A 26303-nucleotide genomic window follows, 5' to 3' on the forward strand; every position below is an offset into this window, starting at 1 on the left:
TTAACTGCCTGGCACTCCTTACAAATCTGCTTTTCCATGCGATCTCCCTGGCTTATGGATTACCTCTTACTCTAATTCACAATGCTTAAGTGTCCACCGAATTAGTATACGAGATGGATCTTTCAAACAAAGCAACCATTTCAATAAGACATGGTCTATCATGACCTTAAACTTCCTACCATACAGATAGCTCCAAAAATATGTATACCATATATTACTTCCAACATCTCTTTCCCAGTTGAACAGTTATGCTCCGCCTTGTTTAACTGCTTTGAAGCATAAGCCACCGGATGTTCCTGACAATCTACCATCTGTCCCAAAACACAACCGACAGCCTCATTTGAAGCATCACATGAAAGAACACACTCTTTCTTAAAATCTGGAAAAATCAATATTGGATCTGAAACTAATATTTCTTTCAGTTTTTCAAATGATCCTGACATTCCTGCAACCACTGTAATTTTGTCTCCTTCTTCATTAGTTTGTTCAAGGTTCCAGCTACTTTCGCAAATTTCTTCACGAACCATCTATAATAATTGCAGAGGCCAATGAAGGATTGTACCTGCTTAGTTGTTTGTGCTATTGGATAATTTTGAACTGTCTCTGTAAGATGAGGATCGGTCTGTACACCACATTCACTAATCACATGCCCCAGATTTACCTGACATTGTGCAAAATGGCACCTATCCCCACTTAATGTCAAATGTGCCAATCGTATTCTACTAACGACACCCTCCAAACATCTCACATGATCTGGTGAATTCTTTTAATACACAATTATGTCACTGAGATAGATTAAACAAATTTTTGGATTTAATCCCCTCAGTACCCTACCTAACAATCTCTGAAAAGTTGTTGGTATAATCTTTAGCCCAAATGGCATGTGTTTGTAAAGATGCTGGGATGCTAAACGCTGCTTTCGGCCTATTTCAGGCGCCACCTCCATTTGATGATCAGCTCCTGAGGTCCATAGTTGTAAAGACACTAATCCAGATTATCCAAAGCTTCTGTGGTGTTTGGCATTGGATAAGGATCCGAAATGATTTGCACATTTATATACCTTCAGTCACAGCAAAATCTGTATTTCCGTGTCCCATCCACAGATTTCTTTGGCATGATGACAATATTTGCACTCACGGGACTATCACTTGGTTCCAGTGCTTGCAACTGTTTTGCTATATAGTATGTCTTCTTACAAACTTGTGTGCTATCCTTTGTCGGTGTATGATATTGCGTCAGTGGGGTTGCCAATAACTCTCAGTTCACACAAAATAAGTCAGTAAACCTCAACAACAGGTTTTCATTAGCCATTTGATCACTACACTTGAAATGACCTACTTTCCCTCATAACACTTCCGTATACTTTCCCTCATAACACTTCCGTATCAACAGTTTCCTTGTCGCTTTCCTCTAGGCTCGACCTATTGAAGTCCCCAGACTTCCGGAGCGGCTATTATTCCACCCCTTGAAGGTTATCCACAGGAACTGGAGTCATCTGTCCCCCATTAATGTCATTCACTTCTGCTAAACTCCTGTGGATAAAACTATGCGAACTATCCAACTATTCATTGCTTAAGAAGGGTTCAACCACATATGTTTCCCTCAGCAAATCAGTATCCACTAAAACCTACACTATCTTCCCCGTACCTGCTGGTATTTTATCCTGCTGATCAGTCTTTATTGAAAACATATGCAGTTTTGCTGGTCTTACCCCCATGATAGGTGAGCCCTGTGCCATTGAATCAATTATAACTGTTTCCCCCATTTGGAACAAAATCTCCCCGAGTTCCACTGTGCATTGCAAAAGATTAATCTTAGCAAGATGTTTGTCAAGAATGTCTAGTGCGAGAATAACTGAATAACCTTCGCCTATGGATGGCAACATCTCCATGAGTTCGTTGAACTTAGTTTCCCTGACCAAAAGCTCCGGTGCCATCTTCAGGACCAATACACCTCTATACAAATAAACAAACTTGTCATATAGCACCATAAATCACTGGATATCGTGAATTCCAATCGTTATACACTTGCTTCATATGAAGAGGAGACAGCAACTCAGTGAGTTGTCTTCGTGTATTGCATTCTGGGTCTGTACATAGGTTTTTGCATTAAGCATACGGATTCTATTTGAGAACAATTCCACAGGCTCGTTGCGCTGCATTGACAACGTACTTAATTTCTCCCAAAAAGATCTCACACTGTTCTGCTTTTTGGCACAATCCAGTGGCCCACTCCTGGAACGTAAGTGCTTTACTCAATGTGCCGTAATAGACAACAAATGCTTTGATGTCCTTACCAAACACATTTTAGCAACATACAGGGTTACATCATCTGACCACCCATGTATTTCTGCAGCATCTCCAACATCCTGCTGCCTTGCCCAAGAAGGGATTAATCAGTTCAACCACTGTTGGGTCATACAGAACAGAAGGCACTCTCAATCCAGACTTACTCTTCCGCGACTCTGATTGGAACTCTCTTTACAAGCCTCTAACTCATGACTAAGTTCAAAATTTCACTGTTCCATGCCCTTCCAAACTGCTCTGTTACCACTTACACTTGCTGAGTTAAAGTAGAAACTGCACCTGAGGTAGTAGCATGTGTTTTCACCATTTCGCATATTCTACTTCCACCTTAATTCAACTGTCTTTTTTAAAACAAAAAACAAACTCCCATTTAACTCTACAAAGAAAATTTAAACACAAATTAATTCCTCCAGCGAATCACCACCAATCTACACTCAGTACAACTACTAGACAGGTGACCAGTACACCTACATACTGAACTGTTGCTGCAGCTCTGGTATATGGCAGCTCATGCCCAGTCAAATTACAAAATGAAGACCTCACTGCCACTAAATTATCACGTTCACCATTACCTCTAAATAAAGATAATTCCATAGGTTCCTGTGGTCCCAAAAAATAACTCTATTAACATCTTGTACCCCAGCTCACACAACAACTCTGACAGGGAGAGCAAACAACATAAATAAAACTTAGAATCACTGCATCATATTGTGCTGAAATGGTGACACCAAACTTACATAAAGCGACACTGAATCACTCAGCACTTACCAAAATCAACTCTCTCACCAAAATGTAGCGTTGGACATTGACGAACATTTTCCAAGACATTGTATTGTGTTGGAAAGCAAAACAACCACTTTCTGAAACCACACTGTTAAAATCCCACAGGCTTAGGGGTTGTAATATGTCTGAATGACCGAGAGGTATAGTCTGGGAGAGAGGGGCAACTTGTGTCAAATCATGCAGAGAAACACCGACAAGTGTGTCATTGACTTTATTGCATCAAAGGTACAAAGCCAGCCTTTTGCCGATTCTGGTAAAGGTGCTGTGTGTCATGCCTGCATGGGTCAGCATCAATGCCGCCAACCTTGGGATCTGCAGCATCAGCGTCCGGTCACCTAGACTTGCAGAAGTAGCACTCCTACTCTTGCCACGACTATGTAGCTGCAGCGTGTGTTCACGTCATGGTTGACTACTCTGTCAACCGCAACTCGTGGACTCCATGTAGAGCACTGTTCTCGTAGTGAGCCTCAGAAGCACTGGCCGTCTGCACAGGGCAGCTCGGTCAATGGCCACAGACGGCTCTGCACCCTGGCCCCACCCCTGCAGATGGCAGTTTGCTGTCCAACAGACAATGTCACCCAGAGAGCATAGGCCAGCAGCCCTCTCACTCCTCACGCTGGTGCAGTTCCAAGTTGTGGCCCGCCCAGCCACTGCTAAGACATGTCCATGCAGCAGAGGTTGAAAATAGTTTCAGCAAGCCGGTTGGCCACCGATATCCATTACCTGAGGCCACTGTGGTTGGCTTGCAACTTAAAGAATCATCATTCTCTCCAATTCTAGACATGGACAGAATGGCGACATGCCGCGTGATTTGAGCCTCTGGGCTCGCTTATTTATAAGTCTTTTCCCTACACCTCTGACACAGTTCTTCTGGAGGGGACACGTGCAGAGTGCTCTTTAATAATTACAACATTGGCTTTCCTCAGCCCGGTTTGGCCCCAATAGACAGATAACTAGACGTTTTTGTAACTGCAACATATGGATTCCTCACAACACATCAGTGCCCTGCGCTGGCCTCGTTACTTTGACACTTGTATACAGTGCTGGCCGGGCCTTTTCACCAGCAAGTGGTGTCATAACCTTACCTCACAGATTCGTTTCCAAAATATCAACGCTGCTCGCATGTGCCAATCAGTCCCCAAATCAACACCTTTATTTATTCATGGTGCAGCACATGCTTTTGTATCAGGAATCATGTGGTCATAACAATCATCATATTTCATAAACGGTTCAAGATATCAAAAGGAGGTTTCTTGCAAATGATAGCCTGCAGCAGTGCCAGACGTGCATATGGTAAAAACTTCTTTATTCTGCAGAACAAAAGCTAATCACCTCACCTCAACAACTCAAGTTTTTTATCTTATGGAAAAACTGTTGTCTGTTCTTGTAATAATGGTTACAATGAAACTGACAAACACACTGCTGTTGTACTGAATAGTGACTACTGATGAAAAAGAATTTAATATTCAAATAGAGGTACACTTTAACCCCCCAGTGCTTGATCGCAAATTTACATCAATTTATTAGTGATTTTATGGTGTGATGTCAAAATTTAAAAAATAAATACAATAGACCTACATTAATTTTAATTGACTTTTGATTCCATAGATATAATGACATTATGATATGAAGAGGGTCAATACAGAATTAAATCTTAATAAACTGATGTACGTTTGTGACCACATTGGGAGTAATGACAATTAAAATCAGTATTTCCTCGATCGGTCATTCTATTTGAAGTGACACTGTTGCAGCTCCAAAGAGCGAAACACTGTTTGTAATCTTGATGCACTGCAAGGTGACTGATTAAAATTAAATGGGGAAAGTTTTAGCAACAATGGTCATGTTGATTCAATCATGTGCATGTATTTCTGATTCTTCATACATTTGTGTGTAGTTATATGCTATTTGAGTAATGAAAAGATTATTGCAAATCAACATCAATTTGTAAAGAACCAACATCATTAATGTCATCATTCTGATACTCTGTTTAACAGAACATTAAATAAACTGCCCCTTCTAACAATAATGAAACATTCACAGTTAAATAACAGCTATAACTGTATACAGCCACTCTCACAATGCACAGGTAAAGTTAAGATGTCATGCTGCATTAAACAGGAAATAAAATAACAAATGATGGCAGATTGTTTCATGTGTCACTTATGGCATAAAGAGCTGATGCTAGTGTTGTGGCCCTGACAGCCATTTTATGTAAGAAAGATGCACTGCATCCCACATATCTATTCATCTAGTGAATGTAAGACTCTGCATCAATATAGTAAAGTTCTGTTCAGCTGTGTATCTTTATCTCCTTGTAAAATAAGGATGGGATGGTACACCACTAGAGGAATGTTGGTGCACCTAATGCAGGAGTTATCCTTCACCCTTACAATTACTGCCAATAACTTTTCAGCAACAATGCATTAACCATGATTTTAGGATGATATGTTTACAAAAGGGGGTACCATGTCTGATTCCCACAAAATGCGAAGTGCAGATAGTTATTTCGAAAGGTAAGCATCTGTCTGATATATACACATAAGTTGGGAACATTATGAATTGAACATAGATTGAGAAACAATATTGGTGGCAGGGGAGTGGGAGAAGCACTGTGTGTAAACTGAAGTTCCACAATATGTGCAAGTGAGTCAGTTAAGAAGGTAATATTAAGATGCACTATGTATAACTAATGCTAACATGCTTACCAAGTCCTAAGTCATGAACCAAACTTCGTACATAAAAGCCAGGTCCACAAGACAAAGCAAGTTTAAAAAATGGTGGGTTGAAATCTGTGCACTTCACATTGTAGCACATAACGTGTCGTGGTTTCATTTCTACGTTGATACCAGATCTGTAAATGGCAAAGAAAATCAGTTATCACAGTCATCTTCAACTACTGTTTGAATTGTTATATTTTGTAAATATAAGTACTACTAAGATAAAGCATTAATGTAGCTAAAATTTTGCGGATTCAGTGTCTCCCTTTTGTCCACAACTTGGACACCTCAAATACTTTGTAAACAGTTCTACAGACTGAAATAGTTTTGGCAAATAACAATACTCAAAGGAGCAAGAAATTTGCTGTATTGGTATATTGAAAGGAAAATTCGCTTGAGAAAAATATAAAGTTATGACACAGAACTGCTAGCCTTTACTTAACTTTATGAGGCAAAATTTTTAGTACTGTTGACAAATGCATACAAAAGAAAGAAATTATTCCAGTTTTTGGAACTGGTAGTTCCTTCCTCAGGGAGGAATGAGGGATAGGCTGGGTAAGGTTGAAAAGGAATGGCAGGTGACTTGGATCCCAAACTAGAATTATTTTGTACTTTTATATGCATCTACTGGCAACAGTAAAAAAAAAATTGCCTCCTAAGGGTACTTCTGGCCAGCATCTGCTTCAGTTTGATATATACAGTGTAGCAGTTTGCCTACTTTGTTTCTTCGTTGATTGTCCTCTGTGTCGACATACTAGCTGAAATACGGATTGAGGAAGTGGTACTACTGTCTACTGTAAATGATGTAGCCATCAGATGCACATTTGTGTTTCACTGTTATTTACTTTCACTTTTCACAAGCCCCCACACACACATGTAATATGGCCAGTGCACTATTGTTTTACTTTCGATAAGCGTCATTAATAGGTAGCAGGCAAACATCCACATACTGCTACAACAGTTTACTGTTGAACATCTACAAGCAGTAAAAGGTCAACCACAAAGTTCACAGTTCTTGAAGAACAGAAAGGTAAGTATGGAGCAGACACTGTCTCTGTTTTAACACACGGCCTAATTGCGTAACATTTATTACACTGTTAAGTTGATGCATTGTTGTCATTCTAAACAAACAGGTTCCTCGTCTGAAACTCGGATGTGGACTTATAGTCATAGGTACTGAAACTACAGATTGTTCGAAGTTAAATTTACAGGAATTACAATTAAAATTTAACTCATTCGATTAACTGAATACATCGAAAAATTGGTATTTTTTAACAGTTTCTTCTACTACAAAAGTGAATTATTTGTTTAAATCATGGAATTAACATATTTAGTTATGCAAACAATACTTTTGACAAAATGTTAATTACTTTGGAATTAATTAAGAGCTGGCTTTGCTAACATGTTTTCGAGTAGAGCCAAATAGAGACCTTAAGGTTACTAGCATTTTGTCTTCCAAATGTGTATAATTAGTACAGAATTTATATTTGTTTATATGTAACAGTAGAATTTAAGTTACGAAACAATTACTGATTTCACCCTATAACAAGCTAGGAATAGTTGAAATAAATTAGAAAATCAATTACATAAATAAAACTAAGCACAAAATTAGATCTGATGTTATCTTCTTTAAAACTGAGGGCCAACCTTTCTACTTTATGAAAATGCAGATTATTCTCATGTATGTTAATGGTAATTAGTTAAAAGTGAAAAATCGAATTTAAGGAGGCAGATGGCAAAACAAGAGGGGAAGTAAAAATATCCCAGCTTGCTTTGTCACAACAGGGTGTTTGTTTTATCTTGTAACAACTAAATATTTCAAAAAATATTCATCATATGGAAAAAGAACTGTGTCAGATAAAAAGTTTACGGACATATGTCTGTAATAAAATTAGCCACCCCAACACCACCCACTATGAGAGAGACTCAGCTTTTTATTTTCAAATGCAGACCATCATTTTAAATGCAGATTCAGATTCTATGCCAAAATATATCCAGTGTTAACCTGAATTTTTTTTTTTTTTTTTTTTTTTTTTTTTTTTTACCATCTGTGGCAGATGTTGCTGTATTCAACTAAATTTTGGTTTTTGTAATTAAAGACCAACTTATTTGATTCCAAATTACATTTGCAATAAAATGTAACTTCTTGCCCTAAACAGTTCATATTTTTGTTAAAATTTAATTCAGTTTTGCAAATTTGATTGTACAGTTAAACTTTTACATTTAGACATTTAATAGTCTGGCAAATAAAGCTACTTTTCACATAACTTAGTTTTCTGTTGATTTCGTTAAGTTCCTGCATCATCAGGATGCTTGATTTCAATTAGTCCCCCATTTCTCACCATCCTGGTGAATGATTTCGGTGTGTTCTTCCATCCAACCATCATAATACAGTCAACCACTATGTAGCTACTGGTGGAATACAATCTACAACCACTGTTAGAGAAAATGTTCTGAATACTAGAGACAGGTGCACCTGCCATGCATACACACATATGGAGTGAAGTCTTACACACATTCCCCACTGCTCAACACCCTAGCACAGTGCCAGGGGTTTACAGGCTGGACACTTTTAGCACTGACATGTCTCACTCAAAACTTCTATATTGTGAAAAGGAAAGTTGCTACTCAGAATACAGCGGAAATGCTGAGTCACAGATAGGCACAACAAAAAGACTGTCACAAATATAGCTTTTGGCCAGGCCAGTAAGGCCTTTGTCAAAATTAGACACAAACGCACACATATACACTCATACACACGACTACAGTCTCAGGCAAACAAGGCCACAAAACTTCAATATCTTTTTTTTATAAATTGTGTGCAAATGGAATCTGTTTCTGCACTGTTGACTTCTTATTTTCTTATAAAAAGACAAAATGCTTCAAAGATCAGGTTCTTTCTTCTCCACTCATATTATTATAATAGTTACAGCCATGCTTAATTACATTTCTGTTACTATTTCCCGTTTCTCCATTATTTCTTTTGTAAAGCTTAGATTTTTAACCATTTGTGATCATCTTTTCTTCATTCTCAAATGAAACAATATGGTTCCAGAGACCTTCTCAAGTGTCAAGCATCTATGATGCATATATGCAGACTGCAGCAATGAATAAAAATTTGTACCATGGCTGGGATTCAAACTCAGGGCTCCTGCTCAATAGGCAGATGTGCTAACTACTACACCACTACACCACAGTGACTTTGCACAACAGCACGTACTACCCTACAACGCCTCCCTCACTTGGTATTTCCCCAAACTTGAATAACGTTGCAGAGGCATTCTATTCTGTTTCAAATGCACTGTTCAAAGCAGAGAAGATTCATGGAGAAGGAGAAAGGACTATGCAGGTGCATTGGACAGATAGGATGCGTGTGTAGCACAAGAGTTGGAGCAGGAAAGAGGAAACGCACATGGAGGACAGGGACTAGCAAAGGCTAGTATTCAAATGTGTATCTTGTAGCCTTACCTTTTATATCATAACAAGAAAGTATGGAGCAAGAAGGTCTATGTACTGTGAAGATTATAACAGAGTTTTTTCCAAATATTCCATTAATTGACTGGTGATCTAAAAACATGTATAGTGATGACAAGATCACCAAACCTCACTACGATTCTATTACTTAGCAATGAAAACTGGTTACCCGACCATACGGGGAACTAACTTGCTCACATGACTAGGTACAGTCACATGCAGTGATCACAAGAAATACCTTCACGGAAAGCTGCGACAACTTGCAACTAATGTCACCTACATGGCACAGGAATTATAATGGTACAGTGACAGTAAATATTTCATTGATAATATAAATAAATAAGATATTAAATAGCAATTTCTGCAATATTATTAACAATACAAGGAAATACCATCTTGGCACAAATTTCGCAACAGTTGATGCACAGAACTAAATTTCCAGGCAAGCGAAGAAATACTCAAAACAACTGTTTCATCTATTCGATTTGATATTCAAAGGTGCCAGAATGAGCGAGTCATTATGTGCAGACTCGCAAAAAGGAGCATCAGAATTAAAGTGGCCAGTGGTTTATTTAGATGAACTGTAGATTTGTGTACAATAAACACTCTGAATAAGTGACAGCGTATGAAGAGTACTCACAATGTTTCACTATTGTGAATACAGAGTGTTGTTTCATCTTCACTTTTCCTGCATGACTACAACAGAAAAACTTTGGACTATAAGTAGAAATGGACAGGAAAAAAAACACAGAGAGAAGGAAAGCTGAACTTACAACATTAATAGAGAAGCATCAGCAGTCTCATCTTTATTCCATTCACACAATTTTGCAATAAAATGATTCCCCTCTTACTACTGCCTACCATCTAGACCCAAATACACTGCCTGACAAAACAAAGTTAAGCACCTAGAAGACATGGTTGGGTGTCACTACGAGGTGCTACCCAAAATATCCGAGAATTTCAACGAACCAGTAAAATTAGTAGCAGTACGACATTTCCACCACTACATGTCTCGAGGTACAGTCTTAGCTACTGCGGCACAAAGCTGTGTCATCTTTGGTGCATGCAGTTGTGGGTTGTAGATGTGTGTGTCAGGATGTGTTTCAGAGCTTTAGCGAATTGTAAAATCGAAAACATGAAGGAGCAGTGGATTTTCATCAAATTCTGTTTCAAGTTGAAGACAACAGCAGCTGAAACCCACCGCATGCTGACAGAGGCATTTGGTGAGAGTGCACTGAGTCAACCATGAACATTTGAGTGATTGAAGTGCTTAAAGGAAGGCTGAGAATCTGTGGAAGACGACACACACTCTGGTCAACCATCAACATGCACAGCAATGGAAGTGATCATGAAAGTGCATGACACGATTAATTCAGACTGAAGGCAGGCAATTCATGTTGTTTGCAACAGATGCAGTACATATCAATGAATTCTAGCTGACAAACTGAACATGGGAAGAATTCCAGCAAAGGTACTTTGCCTTCTCAGCATTGACCAAACAAAACCTCAGGATTAGACAGGCACTGAACTGCAACAAAGAATTTGAAAGTGTTCAAAATTCTTATCCTGAGTTATAAAAGGTGATGAATACTGCATCTATGGTTACGACCCTGTAATGAAGCAGCAGTCATTACAATGGAAAATGCCATCTTCTCCAAGGCTGAAAAAAGTTTGACAAATCCTCAGCAACATAAAGCCAATGCTGATTATTTTTTTCCGCATTCAGGGAATACTGCAAAGGAGTTTGTTCCAACTGGTCAGATTGTAAGGGTGCAGTTTTACTGTGAGGTTTTGGGGAATACTGCAAAGGAGTTTGTTCCAACTGCTCAGATTGTAAGGATGCAGTTTTACTGTGAGGTTCTGGGGAAAATGTTTGGCACCAATGGCCACAGTTGTAGAAAAAGAAAGACTGGTTGTTGCACCATGACAATGTATCTGTGCAGACTTCACTTGTGAAAGAATTCCAGCCCAAAAACAACACGGCAATGGTCCCCTACCCTCACTACTCACCAGGCCCTAGCCCCATGCAACTTCTGCCAGTTCCCGAAGATGGAATTCATGTTAAAGGAGCGACATTTTAACTCCACTGAAGACATCAAAGTGCAATCATAATGGATCCTCAACACCCTTCACCATGCAGACTCCAAGGAATGATTCCAAAAATAGGAACAATGCTGGGACCATTGCATACAAGCTCAAGGTGACTACTTTGAATTCACCAAGCGAGGTGGCGCAGTGGTTAGCACACTGGACTCGCATTCGGGAGGACGACGGTTCAATCCCGTCTCCAGCCATCCTGATTTAGGTTTTCCGTGATTTCCCTAAATCGTTTCAGGCAAATGCCGGGATGGTTCCTGTGAAAGTGCACGGCCGATTTCCTTCCCAATCCTTCCCTAACCCGAGCTTGCACTCCGTCTCTAATGACCTTGTTGTCGACGGGATGTTAAACACTAACCACCACCACCACCACTACTTTGAATTCGATGGAGGACATTAGGACACAAGTATGGCTTTCTGAGTTTTACAATGAAATTCTCGGATATTTTGGGTAGCATCACGTAAAACTTTGTATACATGCACTCTGTTGGCAGGTATGTAGAGACATTTCCCTGTGACAGGAGGAATGGCAACTGGAATGTGTTAGTGTTGTTCATGTTTAGCGCTGTTATCAAGCCTGGTAGGATATATAAGGGCACAAACAGCACCAGATGCTGGGAGATCACTGCTAGGGACACAGATATGTTGCATCATGTGAGGAATCATCATCGGCAGCTGATACAGTTTGAAAGGAGCCTCACTGTGGGTCTCCACTTGGCTAGGTGGTAAAACTTTGCAAGAGCCAGAATTGTGGGACATTCAGATGTAACACTGACCCAATGTCGGAATACATGAGAATTGAGGAAAGGCATACAAGTAGTCAAGTTTTAGGCCGACCACATCTGAACAACACAAGAAACAATCACTGTATCGTGCACTAAAATGGTGCGGAAATTTTTAGACTACAAAAACTTTAAACTCACCACACTAAAATTTCTGCTCCCTTAGTGTTAGGTAGGAATAAATGAACATGTTGGTTTATAATGTTGCTCCTGTAGTGATTAATGTTAGGTAAGATGATGTTTTGTAAATCCATTGATTTTGTAAATATTGAACACATTTGTTTTGGCTTTTGTGCACCTTCTGTTTGATGTATTCGTTGGGCTACAGGTGGCTTCGGGGCGCAGCAGCCAATATTATGAAGTCACAGCAAATGCACAGAGGTCTCATTGCCAACTGCAGCTCCAAGGAATAAACCAGATGGAAGAATCTGTGAACCAATAATAAACAATGTCGAAGAAGAGAATATCAAGCCTGGATCTCTTATGATGGCATCTCATGAGACATCATACACCGTGTAACAGAGTCTAAGAACAAAATAATTTATCAGCAAGAGCCGCAGTCTATTGATTTATGTACATTAGGTACACAACTGTTTTGAGAATTGTGTGGGAGTATTGCAAGGCATGGTCATAGTACAACACTAACAGAAATTCATGTGGCATCCCAGCAGCGCCAAGCAAATCGTAACTCCTACCTTCTGGGCCTGCCATTCGAGAACAAGTAATGGCAACCCGGCAACATTTTGTGTCATCCTGCACCATACGTCAGACTAGCAACATCCGGATGTGAGCAAATTACCATACCAACTGAAGGCTGCAGTTAACACCACAACACAAACAGCTGCATTTAGAGTGGTGTCATATACAGGAAACAAGACCTACTGATGAATGGCATCACATCGAGTTCACTAATGAATCGTGGTTCTACATTACTACACATGACCATCAGTGGCGGGTATTGCAGCACACTGGGGAGACATCCAATTCTTCCAATGTTCTGGAGAGGCACAGCAGTGTTATTTCCTTGCGCCCTGCTGCGAGAAACCTCTGAATATTACTTCAGGTCACGGCTAGTAGTGATATAGGGAACTTTTGATGATAAGCGCTATGTCGTGGACATCCTGCGTTCTCATATATTACCTTGCATGCAACAGTATACTGATGCCATTTTGCAACAGAACAATCCACATCAGCACATGGCACATGTGTTTACGAACTGTCTGTCTGATTTTGAGGTACTCCTGTGTCTGCCAATATGTCCCCCTGCTGAGCTGAGTGGTGACGAGTTTGACTCCCATGCGGCAGTCCCGGGTTCAATTCCTGGCCGGGTTCGAGATTTTTTCTGCAAGTGGACTGGGTGTTGTGCTGCCCTCATGATCATTTCATCCTCATCACTGGCACGCAAGTCACCCAATGTAGCATCGGCTGAAATAAGATTTCAATTGTGCACCAGCTTATCTCCACTTCCCACAAAATCAGTGCACATATCCAGGCCACAGAAGTGGAATGTCATACTGATAAGTGGGCTCATATTGCCAACTTCTTTGTGAATTTGACTTTATTTTGTGGTCACTGAACTAACATAACATACTACCTTAACCTGTGAAGTTTCATTTCATTTCCTCCTCCTCCTCTTCTGGGTGCTACACTTTTTGTCAGACACTGTACTACAGTACGAGTCTGGTTTCTTGCAATAAATAAGATCCTTAGACATAGTAAGTCAAGCAGTTCACTCTTTAATACAAAAAAAGGCTTTTGCTGCTAATAAAGCAGCCTGATGCAATCCCTTCAACGTGATGCTTCTTCGGCAACTTGCACATCAATTATGGTACATTATAATCAATTGGCTTTTGAGTGTATCTCTGACTCAACCTCCTTCCAGACCCTTCAACCAGAGAAAAACAAGAGGTTGTCAACAGGAATCAAATCTGGGACCTCAGTGTTGATAACAATGAACACTGACCACTACACCACATGGTAAGTTCTCTCATGCTGCTGTAACAATACATCTACATCTATACTCTCCAAACCACCATGAGGTGAATGGCAGAGCGTACGTCCCATTGTACAACTTATTAGGGTTTCTTCTGTTCAATTCACATATGGAGCGTGAAGAATGATTGATTGAGTGCCTCTGTACGTGCAGTAATTATTCTCATCTTATGTTCACGATCCCTACATGAACAAAATGTAGGGGATTGTAGTACATTAAAAGAGTGATCATTTAAAGCCTGTTCTTGAAACTTTGTTAATAGACTTTCTCAGGATAGTTTATCTCTATCTTCAAGAGTCTTCCAGTTCAGTTCCTTCAATATCTCTGTGACCATTTCCCATGTTAAACAAACCTGTGACCACTTATGTTTACCTCCTTCGTATATGTTCCACATCCCCTATTAGTCCTATGTGGTACGGGTTCCACACACTTGAGCAATATTGTCGCATAAGAAGCTGAGTAGCACCATGGTGTAGTGGTTATGATACTAAACTGTTGCATGGAGGGTCACGATTCAAAACTCACCTGGACTGTACAATTTTAATTTCTATATTCAGTTCGGGTACATTCTAGAAGTATCCACAATTGTTAAGAACCATTGTACTGGAATGTTCTGTAGCTGTATATATACTGTATGTGTTCTGACCGGAGGCAGTTCGCTCCACACTCTTGTATGTGCAAGTGCTGAATAAACCTTCGTTAAGTGAAGTTAGTGTTTGCCATTCATCTAATTACACCTTCTTCTATGTGACATTATTCTGGTGGAGACGCTGGGTATTGGAAGTTATGATAGTGCACATTATCGACGACACAGTGGCTTCCATCAGGCCACAACAGAGCCGCCGTTTATGTGGCGAGAAACCCAAGTTCGAGCCATTTTCAACAGATCGCAATCTACCAGAGACAGAAGAAAAAGAGGACGTTACGATGACAGCAGCTGTGTCCTCCACATGAGACATCCTTCCAGTTTCTCTGGTGATGATGGCCAAGATCCAAATTTAACAAATGGGATGACACCGTGTGTTTGGCTAACATATTTTTCTACTTGGAGGGCACTGCCAAGCAATGGTATGAGAACAATGAGGAGAAGTTCACAAGCTGGGAAGTTTTCCAGGCGGAACTGCGCAAGTATTTCAGTGACACACAATGACAGAAGTGCAAGGCTGAAGATAAATTAAAGTGCAGGGCACAGCGTCCAGGAGAAACTACAGCGTCCTACATTCCAGACGTCTTGGAGCTATGTAAAATAGTGGATCCTAGAATGAAGGAAGATGATAAGGTTGCACGTCTCATGAACGGTGTTGCTGAGGACATGTATCAAGCCCTAGTCCTGACAGAGGTTACGACAGCAGACGACTTCATAAAATGGTGCCAGTATATCGAGACAATGCATCAAAAAAGAATTACATGCAATAAGTTTGAACGGCTTCCAAACGTCGTATCGATGTCTATGATGGAGGAAGCAACTGATTTCACAAGCATTCTTCATCATCAGAGAGTGAGAAAGGAAGTTCAGAAGGCACTTGGATTGCACAGCTAGCAAAAAACCGAGACGTGTCAAGAGGTCATAAGGGAGGAAGTGGAACAGACATTGAACCCAATCTTTCATCCTTCATTTCCCTTTAAAATGGTGAAAAAGTCGAGACCCAGGCAGAGTTACATTCCTACAATGCTGCATGAGGAACCTGTTTGGGCACCAAGGAAGACTGATGTCTGGAGCACCCAGGATGACCAACCAGTATGTTTCCACTGTGGACGACTGGGACACGTGGTGTGCTATTGTCGAGAAAGGCGGCAGATATTTGATGACGCCTACGCCAGAAGACAGCAGACCGATCTGAGCCAACGCCAACTCCGGGACGACGAAGATGAACAAGAAGATGTGGGTGCAGGACAATGTAGGTCACCATCGCCACAAGCTAGCCACTGGAGAGGACGATCCCCAACATGCTGATCAAGGTCTCCATTGCCATTTAGAAGCTCCAACCGATCACCCAGCCGCCGCAACCTGGAAAACTAAAGGGTGCGACTTTCCATGGAGGTGAAGCCACCAAAGAGAAAAATCCTCTGCCGTCAATCAATACAAAAATGATACGAAATTACGTCGATATCCTCATGGATGGCCGACCAGCCCAAGCTCTTGTGGACTCTGAAGCATCATATTCAGTCATTTCGGAGAAGTACCATTGCCAGTTACAGAAAACCATATTCGTTGACAACAAAACATCTCTGCTGAAGGTGGCTAATGGGAAATATGTAACACCTACATGAAGATGTACCATTCGTGTGGGTATAAGCAGCCATACACAGCCCTTAGAATTCATCATCTTCCAAGAGTGTAATCATGATGTCATTCTTGGATGGGACTTTTTGAAAGCTTCTCAGGCAATTATAGATTGTGGTTGCTCGAAGATTATGCTAGAGGAGATGAGATGAGATACTGTCGTCAGGAAGATGCGCATCTGAATGTGTGGAGACTATGTGTGCTGGTTGAAGTGATCATTCCTGCAGACAGCGCTAGAAAGGTAACTGTCATGTGTCATGCCATGCATCAACCCATGGATCTTGTAGTGGAATGTAAGAGAAGCATACTACTGAAGAATAACTTGGTCGTCCCAGCCTCTGTCGTCTCATTTAAGAATGGATTCGGTGAATTGTGGATAGTTACTGTCGCCAAGAACCGCAGATCCTTCCAAGACAAATGTGCATAGCAAATGCTGAGCCGTTAATTGAAGAACAGCTGAGCATCATAGAAACCTCCCATGCCAAGTCTGTGGGCGAAATTAGCGCTACCACTACGAGACAAGATCTTCTAGCTCGACTATCACCAGATCTCACTAAGGAAAAACAGAAGAAGCTACTTGCCATTCTTCAAGAAGTTCTCTGTGTGCTACAATCCACAGGTGAAGAGCAGATTAGACAAATCGACAGTGAAGCACCGGAGACCATCAACCAATAAGCCAGAGAGCATACCGTGTTTCAGCAATGGAACGTCGAATAACTCGCGATGAGGTAGAGAAAATGATGAAGAATGATATCATTCAGCCTTTGCAGAGCCCATGGTCATCATCAGTGGTTCTCGTCAGGAAGAAGGATGGCAGTTGACACTTTTGTGTTCATTACAGGAAGCTTAAATAAAAAGGATGTTTACCCTCTTCCACAAATTGACGATACACTTGATTGTCTGAAGTGCGCTAAGTTTTTCTCCACCACGTACATGTACTCGGGATACTGGCAAATCGAAGTAGATGAGATTGATCATGAGAAAACTGCATTCATCACCCCTGAGGGCTGGTATGAGCTTAAGGTAATGCCGTTTGGTTTGTGTAATGCACCAGCGACTTTTGAACAGATGATGGATAATCCTCAACTTCACCTGAAGTGGACGATGTGTCTTTGTTATTTAGGTGACATTACAGGGTACTCAGAGACATTTGATGAACATATAAAAAGACTGAGGGCTGTTCTTAAATGTCTCCAACAAGGCAGACTGAAACCTAATCCAAGAAAGTGTCTCTTTGGAGCAAAAGAAATCAAAATACTTGGACACGTTGTGTCAAATGAATGTGTGCAGCTAGGCCCAGAAAAAGTTAGATCTATAACGGAATTTCCTATTCCTGAAAGTATTAGAGATGTGAGAAGCTTCCTTGGATTATGCTCTTATTACTGTCGTTTTATCAAAGACTTTTGTATCAAAGCCAGGCCACTCCAAGACTTGTTCATTCAATTTGTTGGTTGACAGGTCTTAAGGATGCAACAGGATGACTTGCCAGGTGGGCACAACGTCTTCAAGAGTATGACATTACCATAGTGTACAAAAGTGGAAGAAAACACGAAGATGCTGACTGTCTCTCAAGAAACACTGTGCAAAACCATCAAGACTTTGATGAAGATAGTGATTGCCTCGCTGCACTCCAGGATCTGTCTGCTGAGCAGAAGAAAGATGCCAAGATATCTCACATTATGCTTGCCTTAAATTGGTCAGAGGATGTGAAAGGACAATTTAAGGTAGTTAATGGATTACTTTGCAAGAAAAACTTTGATCTGCTTGGAAAGAGCTGGCTACCAGTGATTCCTAAACACATTTGCTGAGATGTTCTACAGAAATTCCATGACACACCTGAGGCCAGACATTTCTGATTTATTAAGACATATGATAGAATCTGCAAGAGATTTTTCTGGCCAGGTTTATTTAGGAGTGTCCGTCACTGTGTGTCGCACTGTCGAGAGTGTCAGAGGAGAAAGGCAGTTCCTCAAAAACCACCTGGCCAACTCATACCAATTCCACCAGCCAAAACGCCTTTCCAGCGTGTTGGTATTGACCTCTTTGGACAATTTCCAATGTCTGCTAGTGGCAATAAATGGATTATTGTTTGCCCTGATTATCTGACACGCTATGCCATTACAAAAGCCATGAAAACAGCCAAAGCATCCAAGGTAGCCAAATTCATCATGGAAGACATTGTATTAAAGCCTGGTGCCCCAAGGTCATTAATTACGGATTGAGGGAAAGTTTTTTAATCGAATCTTGTGGCAAAGATAAACCGTCGGTGCAACATTACTCATCACATGACGACTGCCTACCATCTGCAAACTAACAGGCTTACTGAACATCTTAATAAGACCTTAGCCGACATACTATCAATGTTCGTTCGTCAATGTTGAGCAGAGAAACTGGGATGAGGTGCTACCTTTCATGAAGTTTGCCTACAACACCGCCAAACAAGATACCACAGGATTTATGCCATTTTTCCTGGTGCACGGGTGTGAGGTGACTGTATACATACTATGGACACTGTGTTTCCGTTACATCTGATGACATGGACAACAACTACATTGGCCAGGTGTTAATCAGAGCTGAGGAAGCTCAGCAGTTAGCTCGGCTCAGCACACTGCAGGCCCAAGAAAATGATTGCCCAGGGTATGACGCGAGCCACCGCCCTGTTGTCTACCAGCCTGGTGACCTCGTCTGGATCTTCACTCCTGTTCGAACGAAGTTTGGTGTCTCTGAGAAGCTTCTCAGGCACTACTTTGGACTTCATAATGTTGTAAGACAGTTGTCTGTTGTAATTTATTAAGTTGAAGATTTCGACCGCAACGCAAGGCGACGAAAGATTAAAGATACAATCCACATCCTTCGAATGAAGCCCTACAAGGATCCTGCCACCCAAAGTAAATTCAAAGCTCCAGCAACAGGCAACAAGCGGAATAAGAAGTTCTAAGAAGATCACCACCAGGGCAAGCATCAGTCATCGAGAGTCGGAGTATGCAGGACCAATGACTCGTTCCTGGACTAGGAGGACGTAACATCGAGACGCTGTTCTCTTAAGGAGCGAGCAATGTCACAGAAGAAGCTGAGTAGTACCGTGGTTATGATACTATAATGTTTGCATGGAGGGTCGCGAGTTCAAAACTCACCTGGACTGTACAACTTTAATTTCTATATTTGGTTCGAGTACATTCTAGAAGTATCCACAATTGTCAAGAATAATTGTACTGGAATGTTCTGTAGCTGTGTACATACTGTATGTGTTCTGGCCGGAGGCAGTTCGCTCTGCACTCTTGTATGTGCTAGTGCTGAATAAACCTTTGTTAAATGAAATTAGTGCTCGTCATTCATTTAATTACACCTTCTTCTACATGACTATATTCTAGAATCGGTCGCACGAGTGATTTGTAAGCAATCTCCTTAACAGACTGATTGCACTCTCCCACTCCACCAGTAAACCAAGGTCAACCACATGCTTTACCCATCACTGAACCTATGTGATCCTTCCATTTCATATTCCTACAAAATATTACATCCAGGTAATCATATGATTCAGCTGATTCCAGCAGTGGGTCATTGATATTATAGTCACAGGATACTATTGTTTCTCGTTTTTTGAAGTGCAAAATTTTACATTTCTGAACATTCAGAGTAAGTTAGCAATCTCTGCACCATGTTGAAATCTTATTCAGATATGACTGAACATTCATGCAGCTTCTTTCAGATATTACGTCACTGTAGTTAACTGCATCATCTGCAGAAAGCCTGATTTTACTATTAATATTGTCTGCAAGGTCATTAATATACAACATGAACAGCAAAGATTCCAACACTCTTCCCTGAGGCACACCCGAAGTTACTTCTACATCTGATGATGCCTCTCCGTCCAAAATAACATGTTGCATTCTCCCTACCAAAAAGTCCTCAATCCAGTCACAAATTTCACTTGATGCCACATAAGATCATACTTTCGACAAATACTTTTCGGAAGTCAAGAAACTGAATCTACCTTATTGCCTTGATCCAAAGCTTCCAATATCTCACATGAGAAAATTGCGAGTTGGGCTTCACATGATCAATGCTTTCGAAATAAATGCTGGTAGGTATTGAGGAGATCATTCTGCTCAAGATACCGCGTTATGTTTGAGCTCAGAATATGTTCTAAGATTCTACAACAAATTGATGTCAAGAATATTGTACGGTAGTTTTGTGAATCACTTCTACTATCCTTCTTGTAGACGGGTGTGACCTGCGTATTTTCCAAGAACTGGGCACAGTTTTTTGTTCCAGGGATCTATGAGAGATTATGGTTAGAAGGGGGTTTAACTCAGGGACTCTATTAAGCCTGGAGCTCTGCTCAGTTTTAATGATTTCAGCTGTTTCTCAACAACACTGATGCTAACACTTACTTCACTTATCTTTTCAGTGGTACAGGAATTAAATTGGGGCCATTCTCTTGGGATTTCCTTTGTAAAGCAACGTTTGAAAATAATGTTAAACATTTCAGCTTTTGCTTTGCTACCCTCAATTTCACTACCTGTTTCATTCACTAGGGACTGGACACTTAACTTCAGTGCCACTAACAACCTATACATAAGACCCAAATTTCTTTGCATTCTGTGGAAGATCACTTGACAACATTCTTGTACAGTAGCCACTGAAGGCATCACAAATTGCTCTCTTGATAGCCAAAATGGGGTTTTTTCTCTCTACAGGTTGGAGAAAAGTTGTGTCACGAAATTTTAACCCTGGATAGCTGATGACAGTAGGAACCAATATTACTAATGTTGTGTGGTCGACAATGCACAATTTTTAAACTACGGAAACTTGGCACCACACGCTCCGATTGACCTCGGGATTGCCCTATTTCCACATGTTCTGGACAACGCATGACCGCGAATGCTTTGCCTGCTGGAGATCGCGATGTACCCAAGGCAGTCCAAATGCTCAGTGGTAGCATGCCAGCCTTCCACTCTGGATGCCGGGTTCATGGCACATCCATTGTAGTTTCATGGAAGACGTAGTGAAAACAAACCCATCAACAGCTGTTAGTTTGTGTACAGAAAATTTTATAAATTGTGTCGGCCCTGAAAAGGGCATTTTTTGTAGCTAAGATATTGTTTACTTAAAGCAAGTACTCGAACAGTGTTTTGCCAAACTCTTTCAAAGATTCCTGGCATTGCCCTGATGTGATTGGCGGCATGTTGAATGTGATCCATTAATTCCTCTTCAGTTCTAGGTGGTTCACAAATGTGTGGGTGAACTACAACCTTGAAGAATCCCCACAGCAAAAAGTTCGGTGGCGTGAGATCTGGTGATTGTGGTGGCCATGTCCTATGAGCCCCTCTGCCAATTAGCCGGACACCAAAGAGTTCATTTAAATATCCATGCACAGCATAACTGTTATTTGCAGGTGCCCCATCATGCTGCAACCACATTCATAACTGTATGTCCAGAGGAACATCTTCCGGCAGGCCAGGTAGAGTTTCTTGCAAAAAGTGGTGGTAAGTTAAACAAGTAGACAGACCAGCCCAATCAAATGGCCACCACACCACCTGCCCAAAAGTTGAACGAAAATAGTTCCTGGTGTCTGTGGATGTATGTGACGTGAGGATTTCCCATTGGCTACTAATGGACATTTTGAGTGTTGTAAAGGCCATCCCGACAGAAGATGCACTTGTCGGTAAACAACACAATGGCAGGGAAGTCAGGATCTCATGCAACACGTGGCAGAAACCACCGGTAAGACCCTAGCCTGTGTTCATAGTCTGCCAAAGGATTTAGGTCTTGGACAGGGTGGAAACTAAATGGATACTGGCTGTCATCCTTCAAAACCTCCAAGACTAACCGATGAGTGACCCCCATGTCGTGTCCAACCGCTCAAGTACTTGTAACAGGTGCTACCTCAAAGTACTCAAGAATAGTCTCTTCAAATGCAGCATCCCACCATGTTCGAGGTCTTCCAGCATCACAATGATATCCCGCTAATGAGCCTTTTTTGCCAATTCGCCAATGAATTGCTGTAAATGTTTGCGGGTGTGGGTGGCGTCTTGCTGTGTACCGTTCCTCATATAACCGTCAAGCTTCATGCACATTACCATCAGCTAGTCCATAAACAAAAACCATATCTCATTGTTCTTCAAAAGAATACTGTACCGCCATGCTTACTGTATCGCTAAATCGCAGGTGACGTGCGTGTGCTCCGAAGCAAAGCTTATGAGTGAATGCCTATTATGTGAGGTGGAGACAACCAGCAAGATCTATTCGACATGTGTGTGTATCATGTTGGGGCAGTGACAGGGCGTTGGACGTTTGTTTGTACGAACCAACAACCACAGCGCTGCCCATCAACCAACGAATGGCAACAGGGCAATCCCATGGCCAATCGGAGCACATGTGCCAAGTTTCCATTGTTTAAAAATGATGCTTTGTTGACCTACACAACATTAGTAATTTTGGTTCCTACTGGCATCAGCTATACAGGGTTAAAATTTTGTAACACAATTTTTCTCCATCCTGTATAGCCTTATGCTTTGTTTTACACCTATTACGCTGTAATCTCTGTTTCTTTAGAAGTGCCTTTACAGTGACTTTATACATTTTATACCATGGAGGTTCCCTCCCATTATGAATTGTTCTACTGGGTACATATCTATACAGTGCATGATGAACTACTCGTCTAAAATTGAGCCAGAGTTCCTCTACATGCTCCGCCCCGTGCTGAATGTTTCAGGTTCCTCGCTGGCTTATGACACTACTGATTTTTTATCTGGCTTACTGTGTGTGTGTGTGTGTGTGTGTTTGTGTGTGTGTGTGTGTGTGTGTCTATATATCTTTCTGCATGTTTTAGATGTCTTTTGTACTTTGGTAATCATAGTTGAGACAACTGGCATCATGGTCACTGATACCAGTTTTGATGTGGACATCCTCAAAGAGGTTAGGTTTAGTTGCAGCCCATTAGATTCGATATATTTCCATCATGAGTGCTGTTCCTAATTATCTGTTCAAGGTAGTTTTCCGAGAAGGCATTTGGTAAAGTTTCACAGGACGTCTTATGCCCTCTTAAAACAAAACTGTAATTTTCCTGAGTCGTTCTTTCTTTCTTACTTATTTTTTTATATTGTGGTTTCAGGGCACAAAACAGCTATGGTCATAAAAAACGGGAATTTAAAACAGCAGCTATGGGAGTGAAACTCAAGACAGAGGGAAACTAAAAATGGAAGGAAATTTTAGAAAAGTGCTATTGAAGGGGGATTGTTTTCCCCAAAAAGAGCTTCAAACGACCAATGTCATCTCACTAACACTTCTAAACTCAAGAATGCGATCAGGTGAGCACACGTCATTTGCTAAAAGGAAAGATATATCAGGAGACACCTGTAAACATGTGCGTAGCGGATTAAACTAGGGGTACTGAAGTAAAAGGTGTCTCACGGTCCATGATTGATACAGTAGGGACAAAGCGGGGGAGGGTCGCCACATAAAAGATGTCAGTGGCTAAAAAGACAGTGCCCAATCTCAAGTCCAGTTAAAATTACCTTCTCCCGACGACAAGGCTGGGAAGAAGAGGTCCAAGCAACAGGGAAGAGGTTTTATTTCCCGTAATTTATTATCCTGAAGTGCACACCAATGTGTGTGCCATAAAAGAACACGACCACGGCCACATAAAACGCTCTGTAGATGGGCAAAGGGAATCATGGGAACAGCGGGCCGAGGAAGAGAGAGAGCACCCTTTGCCTCTATATTGGCTGCCTCGTTTCCACGTATACCAACCTGTCCTGGGATCCAGAGGGATGCCACAGAGATGCCCCCCAAGTGGAGCATGTGAAGGCAGTCCTGAATCTGGTGGACCAGAGGATGGATGGGACAAAGAGCTTGGAGATTGAGAAGAGAACTGAGTGAATCCGAGCATATAATACACAGTACCCGCTGATGACAACAGATGTATTGGGCAGCCTGTAGAACAGCGTAAAGCTCTGCAGTAAAAACTGAACACTGGTTGGGAAGCCAAAATCTAATACGGGTGCTGTCAATAATATAGGCACTCCCGACACCAAAGGTGGTCTTGGAGCTGCCAGTGTAAATAAATGTAGCATCCTCTATTTGTGCGCTTAGAGCAGCAAATGCCCGACGATAAACTATGGGGGGGTGGGGGGGTTACTATCCTTGGGAAGCTGACAAAGGTCACGGAGAAGGCAGGTCCGGTGGCGAAACCAAGGTGGCATTGTACCCCATTTATTAAGAAAGTTTTAGGAAATTGAAAGGAAAGTGAGTGTAGCAGTTGACAGAAGTGGACTCCCGGTGGTAGTAGAGAGGAAGGGCTCACTGCATACCCTAAATCCAAGGAGGCGTAAAAAAAAAAGGGCATGGGTCGGATGAGCAGTCATGGAAGACAGATGACTAGCGCAATGACTCAGAAGGACGGCTCGCCAATTGGACAGCAGAAGTTCAGCAGTCTCAGCATAAAGGCTCTCCATGGCGCTAATGTAAAAAGCTTGAGACGCTAAATGCAATCCACGGTGGTGGACAGAATCTAGACACTGAAGGATAGACAGCCATGCAGAGGAGTAAACTATGGTTCCGTAGTCCAATTTCAAGCACACTAAGACACAATATAGGTGGAGGAAGACCACTTGTTCCGCTCCCCACGAGGTACCACTCAGAACACAGAGGGTACTGAGGGATTGCAGACAGTGAGCTTAAGATATGAAATGTCAGCACAGTTTTCTGTCAAATGTAAGTCCCAAGAATTTGGCAACATCTGTAAACGGAAGGTCAATAGGGCCTAGATGTAGTGAAGGTGGATAAAACTCAATACGATGCCAAAAATTTACACAGACAGTCTTACTGGGAGAAAATCAGAAGCTGGTTTCGATGCTCCATGAGAGGAGGCGATTGAGACATTCTTGAAGACTTTGTTCAAGAAGGCTGGTCCGTTTAGAGGTGTAGTAGATTGCAAAATCGCTGATAAAGAGGGAGCCTGAGACACTGGAAAGGAGACAATCCAAAATTGGATTTATGGCGATGGCAAACAGTACAACACTTAGCATGGAGCCCTGGGGCACCCCGTTTTCTTGGGAAAAAGTACAGGATAGAGTAGTGTTCACCCGCACCTTAAATGTGCGCTCTGTCATAAATTCACAGATGAAAAGGGGTAGACGACCTCGAAAGCACCAAGAGAAAAGTGTGCAGAGGATACCTGTCCTCCAACAGGTATCATGAGCCCTCTCCAGATCAAAAATTATAGCTACAGTTTGGCGTTCCCTGAGACAATTGTTCATGATATAAGTGGAGAGAGCAATTGCGGAACAATGCTTTGGAAACTGCACTGGGCAGGTGTCAAAAGGTTCTGGGACTCCAGCCACCAGCCTACATGGTAATTTACCTTATGCTCCAAAACCTTACATACACTACTCGTGAGAGAGATTGGTTGATAGAGGGGAGATGTTTGTCTTTTACAGGTTTCGGAATAGGAATGATGAAAGCTTCCTGCCATCTTCTGGGAAAGGTACTGTCGGTCTAAATTCAATTATAAAGGAGAAGGAGGTAACACAGACTAGGGTATGATAAATGCGGCAACATTTGGACGTGGATGCCATCTGGTCCTGGGGCGGAAGAGCGAGAGGAAGAGATTACATGTTGGAGTTCCCACATAGAAAAAATGATATTATAGCTTTCACGACTTTGAGGGGAGGAAGCAAGAGGTTGCTCTTCCGCTGCTTGTTTCTTTGGGAGAAAGGCTGGTGGGTAATTTGAAGAGCTCAAAACCTCAGAAAAGTGTTGACCAATGAGTTAGAAATTGCGATTGGGTCCACTAAGGTATCTGGCGTCACAGTTAGCCCAGGGATCATGGAAAAACTAGATGTGCCAGATAACCACCAA

General features: G+C 41.5%; 1 protein-coding gene across 4 annotated transcripts in view; it reads right to left on the minus strand.

Annotated features, from left to right (window-relative positions):
* The window catches only part of LOC126475052 (pseudouridylate synthase TRUB1-like), a 133544-nt gene that overhangs the window by 70232 nt on the left and 37009 nt on the right, over positions 1-26303 (minus strand). For all 4 annotated transcript variants that reach the window (XR_007586646.1, XM_050102604.1, XM_050102602.1 and 1 more), the window contains one exon: positions 5798-5943. Coding sequence is in view for 3 of the 4 variants with exons in the window: in XM_050102604.1 (XP_049958561.1) it covers positions 5798-5943 (146 nt within the window). In the remaining variant the exon portion in view is untranslated. The remainder of the gene's footprint in view (positions 1-5797; positions 5944-26303) is intronic.

Source organism: Schistocerca serialis, chromosome 4, assembly GCF_023864345.2.
Source record: "Schistocerca serialis cubense isolate TAMUIC-IGC-003099 chromosome 4, iqSchSeri2.2, whole genome shotgun sequence".
NCBI classification, from domain to species: Eukaryota; Metazoa; Arthropoda; class Insecta; order Orthoptera; family Acrididae; genus Schistocerca; species Schistocerca serialis.